Here is a 23,730-nt window from a genome sequence, read left to right as displayed (position 1 = left end):
CACTCTGTGCTTAGCTTCTGGCGTTGCCATTCCTCTGATTTTACATCTGGATAATTGGATGCTGTATAACAGAATATATTGGGCAACCTTTGTTTCCACAGTTCTTTTATGGTGGTGTAAGAACATGCATTTCCTTTGGCATTCTCTAAGTGAAAATGCTTGCAATGGCTGCAAACACACACCAAAGAATGAAAAAAAAATGGTCTCAATCCCTTCAGTCTCGTGCTTGCCTTGAATTGCAATGCCATCCGTGCAAAAGGGAAGCTATCAGTGGCCATTTCACAGGACCATGAAACGACAGTTATACTCTCCTTTTAATGGTACTCTGTTGCAGTACTTTGTCAGTTATGTCTGATGACACTTTAAACAGTATGTTGGGCGGCACATGAACTACTTGCTTTGAGCGTTGTCTGATGATACTCTGATGGTTGATGCAATTTCCTTTTAATGCAAAGCATTATGTGGAAAGTAGGTAGAAAAATTTCATGTGAAGCCAGACAACCCCTTTGGTACTACAAGATGAGAATGCACAGTTCAAGCCCATTGAATGCACGGTTGATAGCTACCATCCAGAGTACAGTGACAAAGGACCCATTGTCCACGATAACAATAAGTGTGCCTGTGCAAAATATTCCAGAAGTCTGTCCGCCTTTGCCATTTCCCATATGCCATAAGTGGAAAGGACACCCGTGTACTTAGATTTAGGTGCAAACCTGAGAATAAAACATTGAAGCAGGCAAGATGGGTGCCACAATGTTTCCTGAACTTGTTCTTGAGTGTTCACATTATTTCTGTGCATTACAGTTTTGGCAATAGCAGGGATGAACATTCGTGCATAATGTTTTCACATGTGAAAATATTAAAGTGGGACCTGACTGCGTCATTTCAAGATGCAGTCAAACTTGAGCTATGTCTCGTACTGCTATCGCACGTGTGGATTTGGTCCTGCCGCTTTCACTGCAGTGACATGCAGAAATTTGTTCACATGTGTAGTCATAAGTCCATGTATACTTTCTCACTACACATGTTGTGTCAGGCGCAGGTCCGTGGTGGGCTGTGGCAGTGAACATTGCATGGCTGGGTGTAGTTACCGTGACTGCCCCACAAAACATCATGAGTTGTGTGTTTTGAAAGGTTTCTATATGCTGAATGCAGTAAATAGTGGCTAAAACAAGGCTTTCAAACTGAAGCAAGCAGCATTCACTTTTAGTTCAACTCTATCTGCTTTTTGAGACAGTGTAATTAATGTCTCTTTCAGAGCTGACGCACACTGCTGCTCTTTGTGTGCTCCCTACACTGGTCAAAGAGAGAGTTGATGCATTGACCTGCCATTCTGTAAGTCCATCACCATAATTTATAGCTTGTGGTTTACTGGCCATATGAACTGGAATTATGAGGATGCCCGCTGTATTAAATTTTTACAATCTCTTTCGCATGTAAGTTATCGAAAAGCGTCAACAGTGCATCCATGTCCAGGATGAGTTTTAAAAATGTACAGTGCACAGCTTACATAGTTCGTAGAATGCTAGCATGAATCATGAAATATTGCCTGAATACAGAAAATCTCTAGCGTTTCACAGGGTTTCATAAAAAAGACAGTTGCTAACCTGTGGATAAGTTTGTGGCCTTCCTGCGAGCAGTATTTAAATTGAGCAAGTTCCCTCCAATGTAACAAAAATTAAGCTGTTGACTATTGTTTATATTCAATATGCAGATTATTTTTCAAGTGTATTTAAGGGGAGACGCTCCTCAAGACAATTTTTAAATATTTGTATTGGAGATATGAAAATTCATCCACTTATAGGGCATTACAAGCACATTTCGAATAGGTCATTAGTTTTTGTGCAGCCGCTATATTTGAGTTATTTCCTACATAGTGACAAAGTAGTGTCATGCAATCTAATAAAACGCCAAACAACAATCCATTCTGGAACCCGCCCTCGCGTTTATCTCGGCCCCTTCTGAGCACGTGTTGGTGGGCTGCCTCTTCAAACAAGAAAAATATCCAAGACTGAAGTTTCCGCCTTTTATGTTGGCCTGAGCTTGCCCTGGCGCTATCGAATTATCATGTGGCGGGTGTACCACCCCAGTAAACTTTATATCTGTTGGCCTATTGTGAGGTATATATGGTGAAATAGACGCGGCAGCGCGCTTGACACCTTTGTCCGGTCACGCACTCTAATAAAACGCCATACAACAATCCTTTAGGAACCCGTCCTCGCGTTTATCTCTGCCCCTTCAAACAAGAAAAATATCCAAGACTGAAGTTTGCGCCTCGTATGTTGGGCTGAGCTTGCCCTGGCGCTATCGAATTATCATGTGGCTGGTGCAGCGCCCCGGACAGCTACTTCCCCGTCCACCTGAAAGCAAAGTCAAAAATAAAGGTTAGGGATACCTGCAAGAGTGCATACCAGGTTTAAAGCCAATTGAAAATAAATGAATAGGGCTTGTCAATAATACCCAAAGCGCAAAATTTTAATGATAGAAAGCCAGTAAAAACAAATATAATGTGGGCAAGGTAACGCGTCAATGTCCCCAAGGCATCTCATCGAGTTCAGAAGCCCTTGCACCGGGCTTTTTAATGATGAGGCAGAGACGAGGTGGCATGGGCATGCCATAAAAAATGTGAGAAATCCCCACCTATTCCCGATGCAAACCAAATAAACAAACACAGTAGAACTGAAAGTAAAAAGAAAGAGAAAAAACAGGAAATAAACGTGCACGAAATGAAAGTCATGAATAAGTGATACGATGGTGGGTGCACGAGACAAGTCTGTCAAGCGAACAAAAAGAAAAGAAACGAATGAAGAAGAATTAAGAACAGGAAAAAAACGCTGCCTTGGACACACAGCGGCGCACTCAGTGCCGACACTGCTGCAAATCCCTTAATGTTTCTGCTCGGTAGGTCTACACATGGCTTGTTCTTGTGCAGCCGTCTAAGTTGCCACAAGAAGTTCCAACGGCGGCAGGCACACACACCGTTGCGCTCGGTGCCAACGCTGCTGCAGGTCCCGTGATGCCCTTGTTCTAGAAGTCTGCAGAGTATTTATTGTTTTGCGGCCGTCAAAGTGACCGCCTTCTTCGTACACGCACACGCAGGCACGGATCGACGGTCAAGTGTTTACCATCACTGACCTACGCCACACTGTAAACGGAAATAACTCCCAGGTAGGAGTATATTGCTTGTCCTCTAGCGACCCCCCGGTTGGCGGCTTATTATGCTTCGTATGATCATAGTAGAATTTTTACTCCGTGCGAGCGGAATTTTTTCGTGGAAACAATGGGAGTTGCTTTTCTGTCTTCTTTTACTTTTTTTTTTACTTTGGACTGGACGGAGATTTTTCGAGGTGCAACGGGAGCATAAAGAAGGATACGTATACGTGTTAGTTCGCGTGAAACTTCTATATGCAGAGGCTACTGTTCAAATTTCGAAATAGCCTCGAGGCCGCCTCAAATTCAACGAAACAAGTCGATGAAAGCACATAAATGATGACATGCATAAACATTTGAGAAACGCCAATGCAGAACTCTGAAAGATATCGAACATGCACGCGACACAAATGAAGCAACGCTGCCGGTATATATAGCCACGATACTGTGTGCCTCAAAGCGGCCTAGTGAGCAGCTGTGCTGTTTTCATAATTACGACTCACACGCTCGGCCATACAAGATCTGCCTCTCTGAAATTAACAGAACACCTTAATCAACACAAAACTGTTATTTCAAAATAGCGAGAAAAAGTTAACAGCGTAATTTTTCACAATTAGCATGCCATTCTGTGAGTGCTGGGGCGACTTTGCACACCGCCGGCGTTCGCGGCCAAAAAGTGATGTGCTAGTTAAAGTAAGCAAGAAAAATGTAAGTGCATGCGCTGCATGGCAAAATTCACTTTGTGCAAGATAGTGGTAGCATAGCAAGACTTAAGTGTGAGCATGACCCGAGCCGACGTAACACTGAAAAGTGCGCAGTTATACAGTTTCTAGACCGTACTACTTGCTCAGCGTCCAAGCAATTTCTCTCGGTTGCAAAAAGGAGCTACAGCTGTGAGCTGTCGAGCGAATCCTCAAACGCGGAGCCAGCCGGCATGCTTCTTAACCCTTTACTGCACCTTGTTGCATTTACGCAACATTTTGATGAACGGCGTTAAAAACCGAAGCAAAGTCAGTTTCGAGCTTCCTGTACATGTTGTTGCATATCCGCAACATTGGTCTGTAAAACGCGGCACCTTGTGCTGCAATCTGTGCTAATTCTTTGCATCTTCTACCAAAACAAACGTGGCGGAGGCTGCGCGCGCCCAGGAGCAGTGATATAGGTGTGTTTTACAAATTGTAAATGTATTTCTCCATACGACAAAGCGCAATAAAAATTGTTTCGCTATGCTCCACATCCTTCTGACTCTGTAGGTTCAAAAAAATATTGTAATTTCGGAATAGTTTGTTTCTGGCGACAGAACGTTGCTATGTTGCACAAATGCAACAACGTGTACATGGTTTATTTTCTTCGGAATAATGAAATGGCTCCGAAACGCTGGTATGGCCCAGCGATTCCTCCTGATAGTGAAGGCAGTGACTATTCAATTAGTCACGACAGCCACGAGTGTAAGTCCGTTTCGATTCAATATGTGGACAAGATGTTCTCTGGTCAAATTTCCTTTTTTCTTTTCAAAAGTACGCTGTGCCTCCGCACGTTGCCGTGTCACGTCGTCACGGGCACAGCTTTACGTCTGTGCTTCGATGTTCTACATTTTGTCAATAACCCGAAAACACTGCATTGTTTCCTGGCTGGACGGGAATCTGCATGACGTACTGCACGTAGTGTGGGAACCACCTGTGCTGCACAAACATGTACAAGTGCTTCTTTTTGTTCCACACTAAATCATAGGTGCACCAATGATTGTCTTGTGCAAATAAGCATCTGAGTATGAATCGCACTAAATCTATCTTTTACTTTCAACTTCTTCTTTATTTGCACATTGTTGCAAATATGCAACATACCCTTTTTCTACAAATTGAAACCACAGACATTCGCTAAAGTAAGTTTCCATGGGAGTACAGGTACTATTATGCTTCCCTACAACGCCATAAATAATATTTTGAGGAAACAGAAAATTGTGCAGTAAAGGGTTAATCAGTGTCTAGGATATCGTAGCGCAATATCGGAAGCAACGACGTGGCCAAAACCAGAATGCACGATAACAATTCGATCCCAAGGCTAGTAAGAAGCTGTATTTACAGTACAGATACCGTCTTACCGTTTCTTCTTGCGGCGCGGATATCCGTACACAGATATATAAGAACAGTTGCTTGCATTCCGGTCTTCTCACTGGCAAAATAGCACGGCAACGAACATGGAGCATGCCATTCATGTGCGACGAGCATGGACGTCGTCGCTCGAACAGTTACTGCTGTTGCCATTGCTACGCGGACCTTTCATACATTACACCGGACGTTGTCAGCATCTACTCACAAGGACACACAAGTCGCATTTCACGTACTGAAGAACACAAGCCATGGTCACGCAGCACGAAAACACAGTCAGAACCTTAGCCAACATCACAAGTCAGTGAGCAGCTCCGAGGTATACCTAAGCCTTTTTCCGCTCTTGAGAACGTTCCATTTGCATTCATTGTTGCCAGCAAAGTGAACACAGCTAACGCAGTTGAAGGTGAGATACAGTGAGCTTCAGACATGATCGCTGTATCGAGCAGCGCCATCGCACTTACACTTGACACTAGCGTAGACATGTCATATTTATTTCAAGCCTACTAAATTTGAAATGCTTGAGAACGATGCCGGCGTATCAGAAATATTGGATAGCGCCTGGAACTAAGAAGTTTCGGGGTTGCCTTAGGTTTCCCGCACACGAGAATGCGCGCTTATGTTTTAGTTACTGCGCCAAGCGAACAGATATTGAGCAGATCTTCCATTTCCTGGCAATTCAAAGAGGCCGGTTCTCTTGGTATGATCAAAACCGATTCACGAGAAATAGTTCACAATAGCTCTCAACAGATGTATTTCCGCATATTGTAGGGACCGGCGCACCGAAAGGCTACACGCCGGGTCCGCGATGACCTTGTATGAAGGGACATTGCATAAGCTTCACAAAGTGCGAACTAAAACATCTCCAAAGTGTTCCCCAGCGCGCAACAGCACTACTTTCAACCAGCGCCGTGGCGGATCGCAAAAGCCAGAGAGTAGGCAATAGCTTGCCCTTTCCTCCTCGCCCGATGAAAAGGTCTACACATTGGAACCGTATATGACTTTCTCACCTTCTTCCGTGCCAGTGAGCAAGCATACCAAAACACACAAACTCCCGTTTGCCTGATCTTGATCATGGGGCTTCAACCTAATAATCATGACTAACGGAATAATCGACTGAAGAGAAAGCTAATAATAAATCGTCCTGCGCTCGGCATTGAACATTAAAAAATGTGTTAATCATCCAAGTCATTCCTCCGCTTGCTGCACCAATCTAACAATATACCGATTCCAGTATCCTTGTGATGCTTATTATGACGTGAGAGATCAAGAGCACATTGCGGTCAGATTCAAACAAGAAATTATTGAATACCTGGAGCTCCTTATCATATATGGCCAGTTGCAGAATCGAATCAAATTTTGCAAGTAGATTTTCCTTCGGAAGAGCAAGAAGTTGGATCGGTGGAGCAGTGCTCTGTCCAGCTTCTCCAAATTGAAGAAAAACTGTTTAAATAAAACACACACACAGGTCTGCCACTGTTTGTAAAACATTTATTAGAGTCGAAAGTGGAAAACTCACTAGAACACATCAACGTAACAGATTGAACAAACATGGAGCGTGCAAAATTCACGCAAAACAATAGTTCATTTTGCAGGCAGGTTACATTCTTGCTGGCAACACATGGAATTTCATGCACACTTATACACAACAACGGCACGGTGTAAACAATTTATACTTTTACTCGCTCATCTGCTCTAGCGCTGCAAAGGTTGCAAATAAATATTCATGGATGTAGTCACTACACTTGTTCATTTACAGAGTTCTGTGCAGAAAATTTACACTTTTACTCGCTCGTCTGATCTATAGCGCTGCAAAGGTTTCAAATATTCACCGATGTATACAGAACACCTGCTCATTTACAGTGCGGTGCGTAGAGAATGTACACCTTTACTCGCTCGTCATTAATAGCGCTGCCAACACTGCACTTGAACATTCACCGGAATTAGCAGAGTACTGTACACAGTACATACACAAAATTACAAACAAGCTTGGACACATGCGAATTCGCACACTGCATTCAACGGCCACATTCCCAAGGGGCCGGAAGGCAAGAGCGCTATTATACTTAGATGTAGGTGCACGTTATAGAACCACGCTTGACTGAAATTTGTTCCACGGTCCTGAACAGCAGCGTCGATCCTAGCCGTACATTTACATTTGGATGTTAAAGTTCTTAAAAAATGAAACGAAAAATATTTCACGGCAATTTCAATGTGGGTATCCAATTAAATGAAAGAGGTGGGGATGTGGTCTAGCAAAATCTGTGGACGGTTGTTCCGTGCATAATTAGGCAATGAACGAACGTCAAAATAACTTGCTGACTCGCTGTCAGATCAGATGTTGTAGATCTTTCGCGTGTTATCTCGCACTGCGCCAAGAATTTCTTCAACGGGGATCCGGCGTATGTGGGACACTCGGGTGGCCACGTGGATAGCCATGCCGGGGTGTGAATGCGCGAGACGCCCGGACTCCTGCGAATGATAGAGGAATGAGTATACGCAAAACTTCAGGTGTTTCCAGCAAGTATATATAAAATATTGCTGGTTCGCCCGATCTATTGCGACAGAAGCTATAACTCAGCTACACGAAATGCGCGCTATAGAATACGACGCGAATCCTCCCGTGCGCGCAAGAGATCGAGCCGCCATCTTCGGTTTAACCTGGCACTCACAGGATACGGCGCTCGGCCGCGCTGCTATGGCACTTCGACTTTGTTCGGAACATTAAGACAACGGCGGAAATATACCTGAAATGTCCGTGTAATTGCTATCGCAATTATAGCTGAAATATTCTTTTCATACAAGTGTAAAGGAGGGCGCTTATCACTATAGCATCAATCAGCATAACAACATCCTCTCTTGTATTATTATGCTGTGACCCGTGATCCAAAGAGGGCTGGGCAGGGCAAACTATGACCAGTGGCATGTCTTCAATTACTCCATTACCCCGGTGTAGGGCAGCCAACCGGACGTTATTCTGGTTACCCTCCCTGCATTCTACTTATCTCTTTCCGTACTTGATGCTGCTACGTCACCATAATGAGCCCATTAATCACACTAATAAAAAAAACGCCAGCTTTATGTTCAGTAACTACTACATCGTTCTTTAGGTTAAATCGAGAATACAGTCTATTAAAAGATTAATGCGCCAGCCTGACATTGTGCCTCTTTCGCGAACTCGCTACAACCACACCTCATGTTAAAAGTGCACTTAACTCACCAAGTTCACACGTACCCTTTTATATTAAGCCATTTCTATCGACATCTTCTTTCTCCTTACCCTTTATGCTACAAGAACGGCTATGTTACTTCACGGAAATACCGGTGTAACTCCGTTCTAAGACGTAGCCAATATTTCAACGCCAGACCTCGGAAGTGCAATGCATTCGATTACAATTAGTACAACCTAGCTGATATTTGAACATATATATGCAGCCTGCTATACACCGAATCGTTACCTCATTAACTTATCGTGGTGACACAGAGAGCTAGTGACTGTTTTTCTCACTTGGGAAGGACATCTGCCGTATCAGAGTTACTCTGGAAAGCAGATCACTCACCATGGCTGTTCGAAGCATTGTTATCATTATTAATTACCAACAATACACGCGCAAAGTCACATTATCAATAGGGCTGGCATCTTCGTGGTTGGAAGATGACCCGGTTATTAAAATCGCTGCAACTAAAACACCACCCTTTCCTTCGTACTACTATGAAAGAAGCATGTTGTACAATAGGTTATCCATTCAGAAATATGTGCGAGTTTAAATGCGTAAACAGAGTACATTTATTCTGAGCTCTAATGCGCACCAAGTTATTGCAGTGATCGAGCCGCACTAAACGTCATGCGACCGAACTTATCCTTCCCACTCAAATTATGTGGTAGCTTTACATAACAAGATCTTTAAAAATATTCAGTTTGCATTCGCCAATACATTGATAGCAGTGAAACAATTTGCAATTGAGTGCGACGAAAGTGAAAAAAAAAGTGGTCTCTGACATGAGCAGAATCGATGAGCATCGCGTACACTGAACGATATTTCGTAACTTGGCCATCAACCATAGCAGCTGATCAAGAGGTTGACACGTACGCTTTTCGGGAGGAAGTACGGTGCGTCCGTCTCCAGCAGCAGCCGGTCCAGAGGAATCTTGCGGCCGACCTCAGCAACCGGACCCGCGTTCGGAAATCCCACCAGCGGAGTCAGCCCGAGGCACAATTTGTGGAATGTGTCCATCCACAGCTGCGCCTCGGACCAGTCCCCGGTGAAACAGTGGTGGTGTATGGGCCAGTCACCTGGTAGCATCTGATTGGGCGAGAAGATAGCAGCTAATGGTTAGCACTGCCACGGACGATGCTCGAGTGTGTGGGTGTCATGTGACACTATGTTGAGAACAATTGTGACGATGAAATATATGAGGCAGTTCTCGCTGATGAAAACAGACCAGCAGGTAGGACCAACGCCAAACAAATGAGATTTAGAGAGAATACAAAAAACGCGCTCCTGAAGCAGAAGTATGTTAAGTCCTGCATATATTGTGAGTGCACAACGTACGACTATTTCAACTAATTGGTGATGGAAACAGTGCTGAAATATTGGCTGGAAAAGTTAAATAATTTATCCAGATATAGCGTTAGTAATCTTCGAATTGTACGCCTACAGCATACTTACCGTAGCTCTACGAAGTAAATCAAGAAAGTGAAAATCCGGTGCCATAGCCACATGTTACTTCACGCAGTATGCCATTAGCATGGCATCACCTTACCCTGAGCTCTAGTAAAAATGAGGGACTCATCCTCTCCCGAACAAATGGCTGAGTCGAATCTTTACATATAATTGGGAGATATCTTATAACAAGAAAATACGCGCTGGCGTAATCAGGTTCGTAACGTCATGCCCCAAGGCAGTGCTGCCGACATTGAAGTTTCCGGATAGGCTGTAAGAAGCCACGAATCCTTCCGTATAACGAGTCACAACAATGCTCGGGTATCAACAACGTGCTAGTCTATAGATAATCCCTGTAATAAAGAGTAGTCAAGCTAGCAGTGCTGCAGGGATGCCGCCTTACCTCCTTGAGGATTCTCAGCGTATCCAATGAAGAGTCCCTGGAATGAATTGCAAGGGGCAGCCGCCCATTCCTTCCCAGTTTCAGCTGGCGCCGAAACACGTGCTGCTGTAAGGCCCGGTCGCATTTGTTCCTGCAACGTGCAAACACACAGGTAAGCGACTCGCTATAGAATTAGTTGTCACCATTAAGCATGCACTGAATTCAGACAAATGCTACTCTTGATTTGAAAAGTCTACTTTGTTGCTTAATTTACTACAAACCAACCAGGGAAGGCATGGAATAAGCTTATGGTAGACTTTTTATCATGCAAGCTTCACAGACTAAAACACAGATTCGGCATGACAACGCTTTTACAACCCTGTGGTTTTGAAATATCAAAACCAAGCATTTTATTTTAACTTTGCAGTCCGCACCCAATCGCAGTGTGGTCATGCCTCCCAAATGAAATGAAATGAAAAAAGGCTACGCTCTGCAATGTCGAGCAATTCTGATTGAGCAGCGCTACAAACATTTTTTTTTTGAAGAAATGATTAATTTTTCTTGAAGAAATGAATGAATCGACTACTTCCAAAACAGAAAAGAGGAATGGGCACACACTCGCTAAACTCGGTGAGCCTAAGGTCCACCCACACTAAATTCATGGCAGAGAGAACTCACTTGCTGGAATAATCAAGTCCAATTTCGCCCAGTGCGACGACGCATGGCTGCTCCAGGGCCGCGATGAGGTCGTCGTCGATGTCCTCATCGTACTGTCGGGACATGTGTGGGTGGCGTCCGAAAGCTGCCCAGACACCTTCCTCGGACAGGAGTCCCTCCCACACGTGGCGCTGCGTAGATTTCAGACCTCGGCCTCCATTTCAAGTCATCAGTTCACGAGTAGAAAATACGGCATTTGCGGGGGAGCTTAACCGTAGATTTGCGTGATTATTTCATTAACGCAAAGCATTATTTGGCCAGTCGATCGAAACCTACTGAGTACAACTAGACTCCCTTTTCCGTTAAAGAGTGAGAATGCGCAAATTAAGCCCTTCGTGCGCGCGATTCAGAGCTCCCATCCGGAGTACAGTGACAAATGAGTCAATACGCACGATTACAATAGGCGCGGCGGAGCAACAAATTCTACGAACCCGTCCGGTTTCGCTCTTCCCCATACGCCATAGGTAGAAATGGGGCGGTAAGCCTAGGCCAGAAATGTTTAAACTTATACTAAAAGGCGCAAAGCAAGCAGTATGTTAAGGCTTGCTAAAAACACGACCCGTGACGATTCGAGGTCAAAAGAGAGGGCCCAAAACGAGAGGATGCGCCACTCGAGCATTAAATACGCGTGCACGGGCTGCCGTCCCCCGCCACTGCCTAAGACTGCATTAACCCGTGCGGGTTCGTAACTGAAACGAGAAAATATATAGGAACGCTGCTCACTGTTTGCAATCTACGGTAGAGAACAAAATGATAGTACCTATTCAATGCTGTAAAACGATTAAGTGCAATCTCTCTGAACCGGCACTGTTGAACATGCGCGCATCATTATATAACGGCTGTGGTGGTGGGGAACAAGTATGTTCAGGAATGCATATATGTGCATATTCCAGCTTGTACTGCTAACGCATATATAAATGCACACCGCATCTCACATCGCTATAACCCCATGTGCATGATTGCTGCGAATAACAAATTCCGCACATCAACGACCGCTTTAGATTCTTCGCGTATCTTGGACAGTTTCCGTATAGGAACTTTCCCCTGATCTCTTCATAAAGCGCTGCGAATCTACCATTATATTTCTTTATAATCTATACTGGAAAACGTAAGCGACATTACCAATATATTTTCGAGTGAGCTCATTGAAATCCGCCCCTTCGTGGCGGCGATTTATACCTGTAGTCGAAACAGCTGTTACCGATTTTCAGAACTGCGAATTTTCCCAGAGCAACTGCAATTTTATAGAAAACGTCTACGTGGCCGAAGGAAAGCAAACATGTATGTTAAAGCTATCCGTGTTTCCATACAATGATAACTGGATTATTGATTACGGGCTGTCACTATTTGAAAACTTGATTTGCCTTTCATTGATCTACGCATTCCAAAGCCGTCTGAAAACATTAGGGTATCGAAAATAGTACCGTCTTGAATGTGGCGGGGTCGCAGAAAATGGCGACGCAACCTTCGTAGCATGTGGGGAATGTTTCCCAATTCCTCGTCCTGAACTGGGCGTAGGAACCGTGGTGGGCCGTTCTCCGAAAAAGAAAATCCAAGTGACAGTGTGTGTCGATTAGGCCTATTTTAGAAGAGAGCGTGTATGGCCACTGCTTGACGACTGGTGACGTCATCGTGGCTGTCCTTGAGGTTGGGAGTTTGAGACGACTCCCCCCATTTGCAGCACGACATCACTTGGCGCAGTAGTTGGTGTCCTGCAGGCAAAGGATATAATAACTTACTGTTGTTACTCACTCATAAACAAGAAAGCATAAATCAATGTGAAAAAGAAAGCAGTAAAAATATCATTAAACACTGCACAAGCGCTGACGTTTCCATTAAATAAGTTATTGCAAAAAAGGACTTCCCATTATCGATACCGTTAAGACCGCTTAGCACTGGGTAGCGATGTTCTAACTTCATGGCACTAAAATTGAGCATGCGATAATCAGTTGCCTATCGAAATAGAAAAGATAAATCTGAGGTAAAACGTTTGCTTCAGCAAGGTAAATTACTCTGGTGCTATACATTCGCGTCACTTGACTATCAAACATTTTCATCTTTTGAAAGGATTCATTGAAGCAAGCAGGGGTGATGAGTAAGGCGAATCTAACCTGCGAATAACTGAGCAACAGTCTCCAACGGCGTCTCTGCTTCGTCCTAAGCTCGCACCACTACAAGTCGGTTCAGAGTACAAATACACGTGGTCGTCGGACGTGCACTGTCGACAATGCTACTCCAACGATTTGGTAGCGAATGTTCCTTCGCGCAGATGGCCGCGAATATATGGGCGGGAAAGAAAGAGGTTCGAAGGGGGAGAGGAGGTGGCGCTTGTAGAGGTTTCCCCTCCACGAATTTCTTTACGCCGGGTGGACAACAGCCAATTGTAAGCCTCGAAAGTGCAGAGGAGAAGGCAGGCAGGAACTGCTTCTTCCTTTCTAAACACGCTACCGAGAACTAATGGTGGGGTAACAACAAAGGCACGGGATCCATGGAGGGTCTTCAGAAAAATAAAAAAAAGAGGCAAGCCCAATAAGTCTTGGAGTGGAATGCTTCTCGAGAAAGGGTATTTTACGGAAGCGTTTAGGTGCCGCCATCTTGGGCTGTTAACGCCACAGTTTTCTGTCTTTTAACGACGAAGTGTACGTTGCTACAGTCAATTCGCAAGTTCGAGCATTGTAGTACAAATGCGTTCACCGTTTCATGACCATGTTACCTCACTTCTAACAAAAATTAGAAATAGCTTGCCTAATAGTCCAAGATTGCGGCGCCCATGAAGCCAATATAAAATCATATATACGAAAGCGGATTGATTACAGTGTGACGGGGGATGGATGGATACATCTTATAGTTTGACCAAACGTTACGGCGAGCCCGATTCAAGGGCCCCATTGATTTTAGCGATATTTCGAGGCCACTTTGATGTGTCGGCTACCAGAAAACGACTGTAACATGCTATTTACTTCAAGTAAAGTACTAAAAACTGACATGCCATAGGGCGGCTGTGAAGGTGGATTAGCAGTCAAGCTGTTTTGCACACGACATAAAGGTGACACACAATTTCGATCAAAGGTATAAGCAAATGTTATTTCTATTGAACGGTACCAGCGGACATCCCGAATAAAGACAGAAACACACTTAGAAATTTATTCTGGATCGGTGGAACACGAACGAACACACACTTTTTTATCACTGTGCCTTAGTCGGTGGTCTTGTCAGGATCATGTTCGTATCAGCCGCTTCATTCTATCCTGAAGCTTATACGTGACATCACTTGGATATGCATTTATTGCCCTTATCGGTGGTCATCGCGACTATAGTACACACACACATTCTCTCAGCAGCGCTCTTATTATATGCCTGCGCAACGAGAAATGTATCGGTCAAGTAAGATAATTAATGGCTCATACCACTGTAAGCAAGAAAAAATATACATTTCACAAAGTACTCTGATATTGAAGAGAATGCCTATTAATAACTAATCCACTGAAAATACATATCCAAGTGATGAGACGTATAAGCTTTTTCATTGAAGGCAGCGATTTTAATCAAATTCGGGAGCTGTGTTCTTGCACACAAATATTTGTAGACGGACACGGCAAATCCACGGAACGCTGGCCATAAATCAGGCTATTAGGATAATTACATTCAGCCCATATTACCACACCGCCTCGAATTTTTTTACGAGGTAATCACATTCTTTCAGTCACACAACCCGTTAAATATAACCCAGCTGCCCTTTTGTTCCGTCAAGTCAATTACGTTTACATTGTAAAGACGGTCCCATTGCAGTCTTAGACTTCGGGACCTTCTTCTGTATATTAGGATATTGTAATCTTTTTAATCATCTCAATAAAAGCCGAATATGATTCTAATTCTGATAAAGAGCTTCGCTGCAATAAGTGATTCAGAAATATGCATCAGGAAACTGAAAAGGGATACCAAGCCAGTTACCGTAGTGGGGAATTTCTATCTGCTTTGTGATAAGTGTAGCCGAAGCATTCTCAGTGAGCTCAATACCACGCTCTGATGAGACTTGACGCTTAGCATGCTTTTTGACCAGTAATAAGTAAGAAGGACATGCGTATAACTAAACTAAAATGCAGTATACCCCCTCCCCCCTCCGCAAGATAATAAGGGTTAGCTCAAAGGCTTTCGGAGCAGTTCTCCAAACATTGCATCTCATCGTATTGTTGATAACTCTCCCATACCCCTCTCGTGGCGTCGAGATAGAAGGTATTGGTTTTGTTACAGACTTTTGCCCAGAACAGAACCAGCTTGTATAATAGAAGGGTGCTCAGGGTTCGGCAATACTGTGGTTGAAAGTATATATGGTTATAAAAATACGTTTAATTGGCGCAACATTTGAGCAAATGCACAATTATCAGGAAAATGCTAACTGCCCAACTTTTCTGTTGAGTGACATCATATAACGAATCCAGCATTTGATTATCCATGGTTGTGACATTCGCGGGCGCATTTTTTGGTAACATGAAGCAATGCAGAGTGACATGTGCAAGTAGCGTCCTCGCATGTTTTCTTGTTGTTGATGTTTCTCGCGTGTTCATGACCACGTTGGTTCCAATGCGCATCATTTTTTTACCTCAGGAACCATTTTAAGTTGTTCATTATGAGGGCCTCTTGCGGTTAAAATTTTTAATGCCGGCTAGGGGCGGGTAATTGCTCAATAGGCAATTAAATCTTTTGTAATGAGAGCCATGGCCGCAGACAACTTCATGCGCAGTCTTCATTGTGCTTATGCGACAATGGAAATGCAGACGTTTTAAGAAAGCGCAAATTTGCCTTCATGTTAACTAGTCGAGCAAGCTGTCAAAGGCCTCTCGCGCAGGTAGCGAAATGCCGTGCAATTCACGAGTTCCCAGTACGTGGCTACCGTGACGAATGCACGTGTATCAAAGCATCAAGCCCGCCGTGGTTGCTCAGTGGCTATGGTGTTGGGCTGCTGAACACGAGGTCGCGGGATCGAATCCCGGCCACGGCGGCCGCATTTCGGTGGGGGCGAAATGCGAAAACACCCGTGTGCTTAGATTTAGGTGCACGGTAAAGAACCCCAGGTGGTCAAAATTTCCGCAGTCCTCCACTACGGCGTGCCTCATAATCAGAAAGTGGTTTTGGCACGTGTAGTGTAGTTTCGCCCCCAGTCAGATCTATGTGCCATCGCACATGTATGTTTTGTAGTTGTTGAGCTAGATGGCGCACCCCCCTTCTGTCATGTGACAAGCATTGGACCAATTGGGAGGTGTCATCTGGCGTGTGAACCCTTTATTAGCAATAAACGGCCAAGGGTGGCGGAGTCTTCGTTCCGGTTTTCAACGGGAGCAGTTCGCTCCGCGTCTCCTTTACTGCGCCGGCGTTAGCCGCGCGTTCGCTGGTCGGGGCCCCCCGCTTGCCTGCCGCTGCCGACACATCTTTTGGCGACAAAGATGGGATTCCCGCAACGGTTCCGACCGAAGCCCCGGGAAACGAACGAGCTTCGTGAGTGAAGCGTCCGTTCCTGTGTCTGCACGGCCGGCAAACGCCGCCGACGCACTTGGCGTCGCGAGGCTTCCGAGCCTAGGCCTACTCTCCCCCTTGCTCTTCCTTGCCTATTCCTGCGGAGAGCTCCGGCTTGCCTCCTGCACGCTACCCGGCATGGCATTTACGGCGAACCTTCCCGTTTTTCTTGAAGTGCCCGGCCCTCCGTTAATTCCCTGGTACCGCTGGAAAAAAATTTTTCAGGCCCACCTCGAAGCGGCCGGCGGCGGCGACTGGACGGACGCACGGCGAACGTCTGCGCTCGTCAGCGCTCTCGGGCGTGAGGGACAACGGAAGCACTTTGCAGCCGAGGAGCAGGAAGCAGCAAGGCAGTTAATCAGCGCAGCGTCAGCTTCAAGCGAAGCAGCAAGGCAGTCGTCCGGCGCAGCGTCAACGTCAAGTGATGCGGTCCTGCCAGCGTCAGAGTTTCCGAGACTCTTGCAGCGGCTCGACCGGCTGTTCGCCGCGTCAACAAATGTCCTGGCGGAACGGCACGAATTCACCAGCCGAAAGCAGTTTGAAGGAGAAGGATTCCTGGAATTCGTGACCGCATTGAAGGAGAAGGCGGTACAGTGCAACTTCGGCACAAGCTATGACGAGCGCGTCCGAGACCAAATCATACATGGGGTAGCGAACGCCAGCGTTCGCGAAAAGTTGCTGGCTCATGGCGAAACCCTGTCCCTGGACAAGGCAGAAGAAATTGGACGCTCGTTAGAAGCCTTGCATCGAGCGAACCGCGCGTTCGGCTCCGAAAACGTACGAAGAATCGAGGCATCGCAACTTGGCGTTCCGTCGACGAGCCAAGACGGCCGACTTCTTCCGGGGAGCCGCCAAGATGGCCGACGTAGCCCGGGAGGCCATGAAGACGTCCGACTTCTTCCGAGAGGCCGCCAAGACGTTCGACTTCTTCCGAGAGGCCGCCAAGACGTCCGACTTCTTCCGAGAGGCCGCCAAGACGTCCGACTTCTTCCGAGAGGCCGCCAAGACGTCCGACTTCTTCCGAGAGGCCGCCAAGACGTCCGACTTCTTCCGAGAGGCCGCCAAGACGTTCGACTTCTTCCGAGAGGCCGCCAAGACGTCCGACTTCTTCCGAGAGGCCGCCAAGACGTCCGACTTCTTCCGAGAGGCCGCCAAGACGTCCGACTTCTTCCGAGAGGCCGCCAAGACGTTCGACTTCTTCCGAGAGGCCGCCAAGACGTCCGACTTCTTCCGAGAGGCCGCCAAGACGTCCGACTTCTTCCGAGAGGCCGCCAAGATGTTCGACTTCTTCCGAGAGGCCGCCAAGACGTCCGACTTCTTCCGAGAGGCCGCCAAGACGTCCGACTTCTTCCGAGAGGCCGCCAAGACGTCCGACTTCTTCCGAGAGGCCGCCAAGATGTTCGACTTCTTCCGAGAGGCCGCCAAGAGGGCCGACAATGCGCACGTGGCTCCTCCGGGAACCGTGGTGCATGCGACCGGTGTGGCAGCACGAAACATATTGCAACGGACAGGAATTGTCGAGCAAGGAACCGGCGGTGCAACGCCTGCCACACGTTGGGCCATTTTGCATCCGTATGCCGAAAAACCCGTATTGTTCAACACGTCTCTTCCGCAGAGACGCTGTCTTCAACTTCCGCAGGGCAGCCGACCGCGTCTGTCTTGACGGTAAGCGCTTTTGAAACTAAAGGTTTGGAAGTTCCGGTCGTAGTTAACGGCGTCTCCATGCGACTGCCGGTGGATACGGGAGCGTCTGTCTCATTGATGACGGCTGAGGATTTTGGAAAGCACTTTGGTCGACAGCACAGACTGTCACAAACAACAGTGGACTTGAAAAATTTCTCCAAGCAACGCATCGACATTCAAGGCCTGTTTCAAGCCACTGTCCAGTTTTTCCAAAGGTCATGCTCCGTCACGTTCCACGTAACGACTACAGGAACATCACTGCTGGGTTTAGACGCCATCCAACGTTTGGGCATACAGATCGACGGTACGTCGCTGACATGTCATCTACCATCACTTCCTTCAGTACAGAGCCCCACAGGTGTGCCTCCGGGTTTTGAGCACCTTTCCAGTGACGAGTTTGGTCTCGTCAACAACTTTGTGCACCGAATTCATCGGCAGCAAGATGCGAAACCAGTATCTTCAAAGTTGCGCCGACTACCCCTGGCTCTCCGTGACCAGGTCACAAATGAATTGCGACGTCTCGAGGACTGCGACGTCATAGAGCGCGTCGACGCTTCTGAGTGGGTGTCTCCACTCGTGGTGGTGCACAAGAAGGATGGAACCATGCGGCTCTGTGTAGATTCTCGGGAACAGGGCAGTCTTGTGTCTCACGTTCACGAAAGGGTCTTGCAGAAACAGTGGCAAATTAAGCAGTGTATAGACAAACGTTGTCGTTTCTTGTCACTCATATAAAATTAATTAGGCATTTTACTTTCGTTGTATGAATCTGTCTCGCTTTAAGTTAGAAAAAACGCTTTTTCGTTTCCCAATGTTTGTTCCCTCCTCGCATATTTGCACTTCAATCGCTGCTCCTGCCCTTGCTGATGTCGGTGACAATTTGTTCTGAACTGCTTTTTGCCCGAAGCTTGGTGGTCTATTTGGATCGACCTTGCAAGTGGCGGAAACATTGACTGTGGTAGCCGTAGTGAGAGTGCGACCTTTCATAAGAGAACTTGTTCCGACGACTTCAACGTGCATGTAGCAGTCTGCAGTGTCTTTTTTTTCTGCGTCTTATTATTTCTAGTAGTGCGAGAGCTGTGCAAAGACTGAAGTGGACAGCTTGCATCTTGACTGGGCAGCACAGTCAGCATGCCGATCGGCTGTTTGAGCAAAACTGGATGACGTAATGCTCAACCAGCCAATGAGCCTGCACCTGATAGCCAAGGCAATAGTATCGTCCAAGTGGATCTTTGCAGAATACATCCCCTAGGTTGGCTTACAACTGAAGAGATTGAGTCATGGCAGCTGCATATGTAAAGCCGCTTCAAGGATCTGTTGTCGGCAGGAGCCAACTGAAATTCTTAACCCAGACGACTATGTGGCACCCAAGTGTGCAAGCTGCACGTTCAGGTTTGTAGGCGCATGTGCGCCTTGACTGGTGGAGAAAATTCGTCAGAAGTTGCGTATATGCAGGAGTTAACTACTATGTTATAATAATTCGATTGTGACTAACCAGCACACGGGTCTTCGACTGTTCAGGTTACATCATCTGCCTCGAGGATCACCTTCGAGCTCTCATGTGCCTAAAGCACACATGCACCAATTCCTTTGTCCAACGGGATGTTCCTGAAAAAAAAAAAACTCATGAGAGTCGCAAATACCTCCTATATGTTCCATTGTTGATGTGCATCTTTACAACAGTTGTCGGTGGCACTGCAGGGAACTGCACATTTCGCCGATGACCTGAACTGCGGTGTACAGTGGCATTCACCTCACGACCAATCCTGAACACTGCTTAAGTAACCACCATTCATTTGTTTGCAAGACTGGGTCTTGTCAAGGGGTGCATTGCAATGTATGTGCTTATTACATGATTTAGCCTGGGATAGAGTGTGGGGTTCAAGGATACTCAGGACTTCCCAAGAATTACTGAATAAGAATGGCGCTTCAGTAGGACAATTTAATTAAGCTGATAAAGTAAAAGCATGTCACTCGTATCATTGGCCATTTTATGTGTTTTGGCCAGCAAAGGCAATTTTACTTAACTTCTGCTTCTACTTAACGGTGGTGGATACACTCCAAAGCCAACTTTCTTTTTTAAAGCATGTCTCAGGGACAAAAAACAAAACCTAAAGGAGATGGTGCTTCAAAAAAAGAAAAATTACTAAATGTAAATGCGATTGTAGGGCCAATTTCTGGCCAAGTTCATCTGCCCCCTCCCCCCCGCCCTTAATGTCGTCTAGCATTGAAAAAGTGTCATTGGAGATTTGGCTATGGCTGGCTAAAGCAGGGATAAGCACCAAAATTGAGGAAGAAATTTTTAGTTTTTTAAACAATATTGCAGCATATTCGGCACATATCTCAAGTGGCAAGTGTGTCTAGACACTGGAGACAATTTAAAAATGGTGCTAAAGATGCCACCTATTTCTCTGTCTACTGGCTTTACAAGCTTGAGCAATGCTTCATTTTCTGCAATTCTGGGGCCTAAAATCTGTTTCTTGGGTGTGGATTCAGACAAATTTTGAATCCCTGACATTTCCATTAGTCAATTACGTGCCGCAAAAGCCCCTGAATAAGTTTTGCAGGAATCGTTTGTTGCCACTGGTTATTACTAGTGCCATATTTTCAGGTATATAAAGCGAGGGTCGACCATCAGTCTCTGCGTAGAAAAAAGTATTTTACCGTTATGTACATCTCACCAACCCAAAATTAGTGGTAGGTGCGTTCCGAGGCTGGCAATTTCAAAAAAAAAAAAAAACTTGCTATGTTTGTACCACTGTCCGAATCGCCATGCCTCTTGCTGGAACCTCAACATTTATCTCTTCTGAAGGTTGTGAACTGCTTTCTTTCATGAATGCTAGGCAAAACCAGATATGCAATTCCACCCTGCAGAAAGTGCCTAAATGGGTGGAACGAGATCACAAATGAGCCTTCAATAAAATTCATTTGGTATGCTTGCCAGTTATGGTATGCCTTTATTCATTGTACAGCTAATGTCCATAGGGCATTGATGTAGTGAGGTACATGACATTGTAAGACACAAATTTTATACATCAACAAGCAGTCAACAAAAAATGCGCGGGGAATACAAATTCAATACAACTGGTGCTATGCTTGTGCAGCCTTAAAAGAATGAATTAAAACATTTCTTGGAGCATACACTGAAAACTGTTGTGCACGTCTCCATTAGATATTGTGACACACATGCTCATACTGAGTTTCTCATACATGGCATACAGTTTGTGCCGTCGAAAGCACACACTAATTGGTTGCTTGGCAGTCAGCTGGGCAATGTTCTTGGTGAACGAATAAAGAGCACCTACACATAAAATGAAACAGAAAAAATACAGCATAGAAATGTGCTTTCTAATCGCCATTGTTCTAGTTTTTCAGTCCACGTAAAATGTAATGCTATGTTGCCTTACATATGAGAGCACAATAAGAACATTTTGTAACAGCACAGCCTTTGACAATATGACGAAAACAAAGATTTCAGGTACACCGCAGTGCTGATGACACTTGGGACAAATTGTTGGCCGAACTCTTGCCGTGGGCAGTTTCCACTAGTACAGAGAAAACAACACCACTGCGCATTTCAATGGCCTATCCTGACCAGACATTTCGTCTTCCGCCACCCACAAATACAATGAAGTGCATCGTCTTCAGTACTATCCTAAGCAAGTACACAATAAAAGGCACATACAAAAACAATTGTGTTGCCTGATGCATAAGCAATAAATAAAAAAATATTACAAGAACGGCTATTGCAAAATTACTAAGTGACCACAGCAACACGCCATTTCCTAATATAACAGCGAAGGTGCCAGAAAGAAATTCTGAGACCTTTGGTAATGCACTAGAGGTTGGCCTTTGAGAAAGGTTTAGCTCAGGGGCTTGTGTAAGCGCATAGAAACAGTGCGCTAGTTTCTCTCAGCAATCACTGCATGAACTTCGAAGGGATTTTTCACAATAAAAGAAAAACATAACTAGAGTGGCTTTAGGACGCGGTTTTTATGTTTCGTCTGTAGTTCTAGAAAAAAATTTGTCATGCTTACAGCTCTAACTCTGCAACAAAAGTGATGTCACAATTATGCAAAGTATGCCTAAAGCAAACGAAACATTGATGTTAAGTACAGTGCTCTGAACTATACTACTAATCTGTAAGAATTTTGAAAAATCCCCCCATATCTGTTACAGCTGTTGCACTTAACTGGCACATTCATATATCAAATTTGCCCATTTTGCTGTACTAACGGATGAAGTTTAGAGAACTGCAATATCTTTTTGTTTGGTAGTAATTTGTAAATTTTTCACAACTTTTCCGGCAGTCTTTGTAAAATATGCAAGATAAAATCGAAATCCTGCTTGTTACAATCACTAGCATTTAACTTTTAGTGTCAACGTGCCATGTCTGCTTATGGCTGGTCGAGAGAGCAAATCCCGGCCATGGTGACCGCATTTCAATGGGGGCAAAATCAGCAGTTAGATACCCATGTACTTAGGATTACGTGCTTATTAATGAACCCTAGGCGATGAAAATTAATCTGAAGTGTCCCACTAAGGCATGCCTCATATTCAGATCGAGGTTTTGGCACGTAAAAACAATAATTTAATTTATATTTTTGTCTCAAATTTAACATTTAAAACATTTTTTCTCTCAATTTCGACATATGGTGTTCAAATCAGTCTAGTGCTTGCTTTTAAGACGAATTTATGCCTGAGCTAAAGCTTTCACTGCATTAATACGGGCTGTGCTTCGCTCAGGAAGGTTTTGCAGCTGCCATTGTAATGCCCGTTGGCCTTGCAGGCTGTACAGTGCAATACCTTCCACAGCTGTGGCACAACCCCCGTGTCAACTGGCTGCCACTCATCCCGGAATGCAGCCCTGACGGCCAGGCTCAATGATCTGGCCAGGGCCTTTATTCCGGCTCCCCTTGAGACGTGGTAGCCATCTGCCCCATAGTGGTTCTCGTTCCCAGTCTTTCTTCTGCCAAGGAACCTGTCCTGCAATAGTGAACAATACTTATTAGCATTTCATTTGCAGGTGAACCCTGTGAAGTTAATCCTAGCAAGCAAAATAGATCATGGAGAGATGCTGACTTGAGCTGACCAATATTAAGCGTATAAGAAAAGTCTTTCGCTGGAGCCAATGTGACACTGATGGTTCCTGGCTTTGTCAGGGAAACGCTGACAAACACAGATTTCCTTGGGAGCTTGTCAGCACCAGGCTGAGGCTTCCCTTGTTGGCCAGCTATACCTAGACTCATAATCTTCAAAAAATTCGAATTGTTAAATTTGCAGAAGTTATAAACATGCTGTAACGTCATTCTCTGTTAAGTGTAACATTACAGTTGTGCTGCATATGTTTACATTTGCACATTTCTCTATGAAACAACCAGACAAATAAAGTATGTATTTTCATTAGAAACGACAGAATTGTAGAGACGTTATTGTCCTGACGAATATAGATTCTAAGCCTAGTGGCTCCCAGCGGTACCAGCGGCTGCAAGGGGAGCCTAAATAGACGGCAGTCCGC

The 23,730-nt window shown here is 45.2% G+C and overlaps 1 protein-coding gene across 3 annotated transcripts; it reads right to left on the bottom strand.

Moving 5' to 3' along the window:
• Nucleotides 1–6,771: 6,771 nt before the first annotated feature.
• On the bottom strand, nucleotides 6,772–23,294 carry LOC139051862 (putative deoxyribonuclease TATDN2). Of its 3 annotated transcripts, XM_070528893.1 has the most exons (7): nucleotides 23,019–23,294; nucleotides 19,708–19,820; nucleotides 12,446–12,733; nucleotides 10,983–11,152; nucleotides 10,326–10,455; nucleotides 9,350–9,562; nucleotides 6,772–7,730 (listed from the first exon to the last, which is right to left on the bottom strand). In XM_070528893.1, exons 3-7 carry the CDS (start codon nucleotides 12,650–12,652, stop codon nucleotides 7,593–7,595), a joined length of 858 nt encoding a protein of 285 aa, XP_070384994.1. In that variant the 5' UTR covers nucleotides 12,653–12,733; nucleotides 19,708–19,820; nucleotides 23,019–23,294; the 3' UTR covers nucleotides 6,772–7,592. The 3 variants fall into 3 exon arrangements, with proteins under 3 accessions (XP_070384994.1, XP_070384995.1, XP_070384996.1); XM_070528894.1 differs by lacking the exons at nucleotides 19,708–19,820; nucleotides 23,019–23,294 and adding an exon at nucleotides 13,133–13,266; XM_070528895.1 differs by lacking the exons at nucleotides 19,708–19,820; nucleotides 23,019–23,294 and having other exon boundaries at nucleotides 12,446–13,099.
• Nucleotides 23,295–23,730: the final 436 nt, after the last annotated feature.

The sequence above is a fragment of the Dermacentor albipictus genome, unplaced genomic scaffold (assembly GCF_038994185.2).
Source record: "Dermacentor albipictus isolate Rhodes 1998 colony unplaced genomic scaffold, USDA_Dalb.pri_finalv2 scaffold_15, whole genome shotgun sequence".
NCBI classification, from domain to species: Eukaryota; Metazoa; Arthropoda; class Arachnida; order Ixodida; family Ixodidae; genus Dermacentor; species Dermacentor albipictus.
The sequence above is the reverse complement of the archived record's forward strand: the minus strand, read 5'-3'. Positions and strand labels throughout refer to the sequence as shown.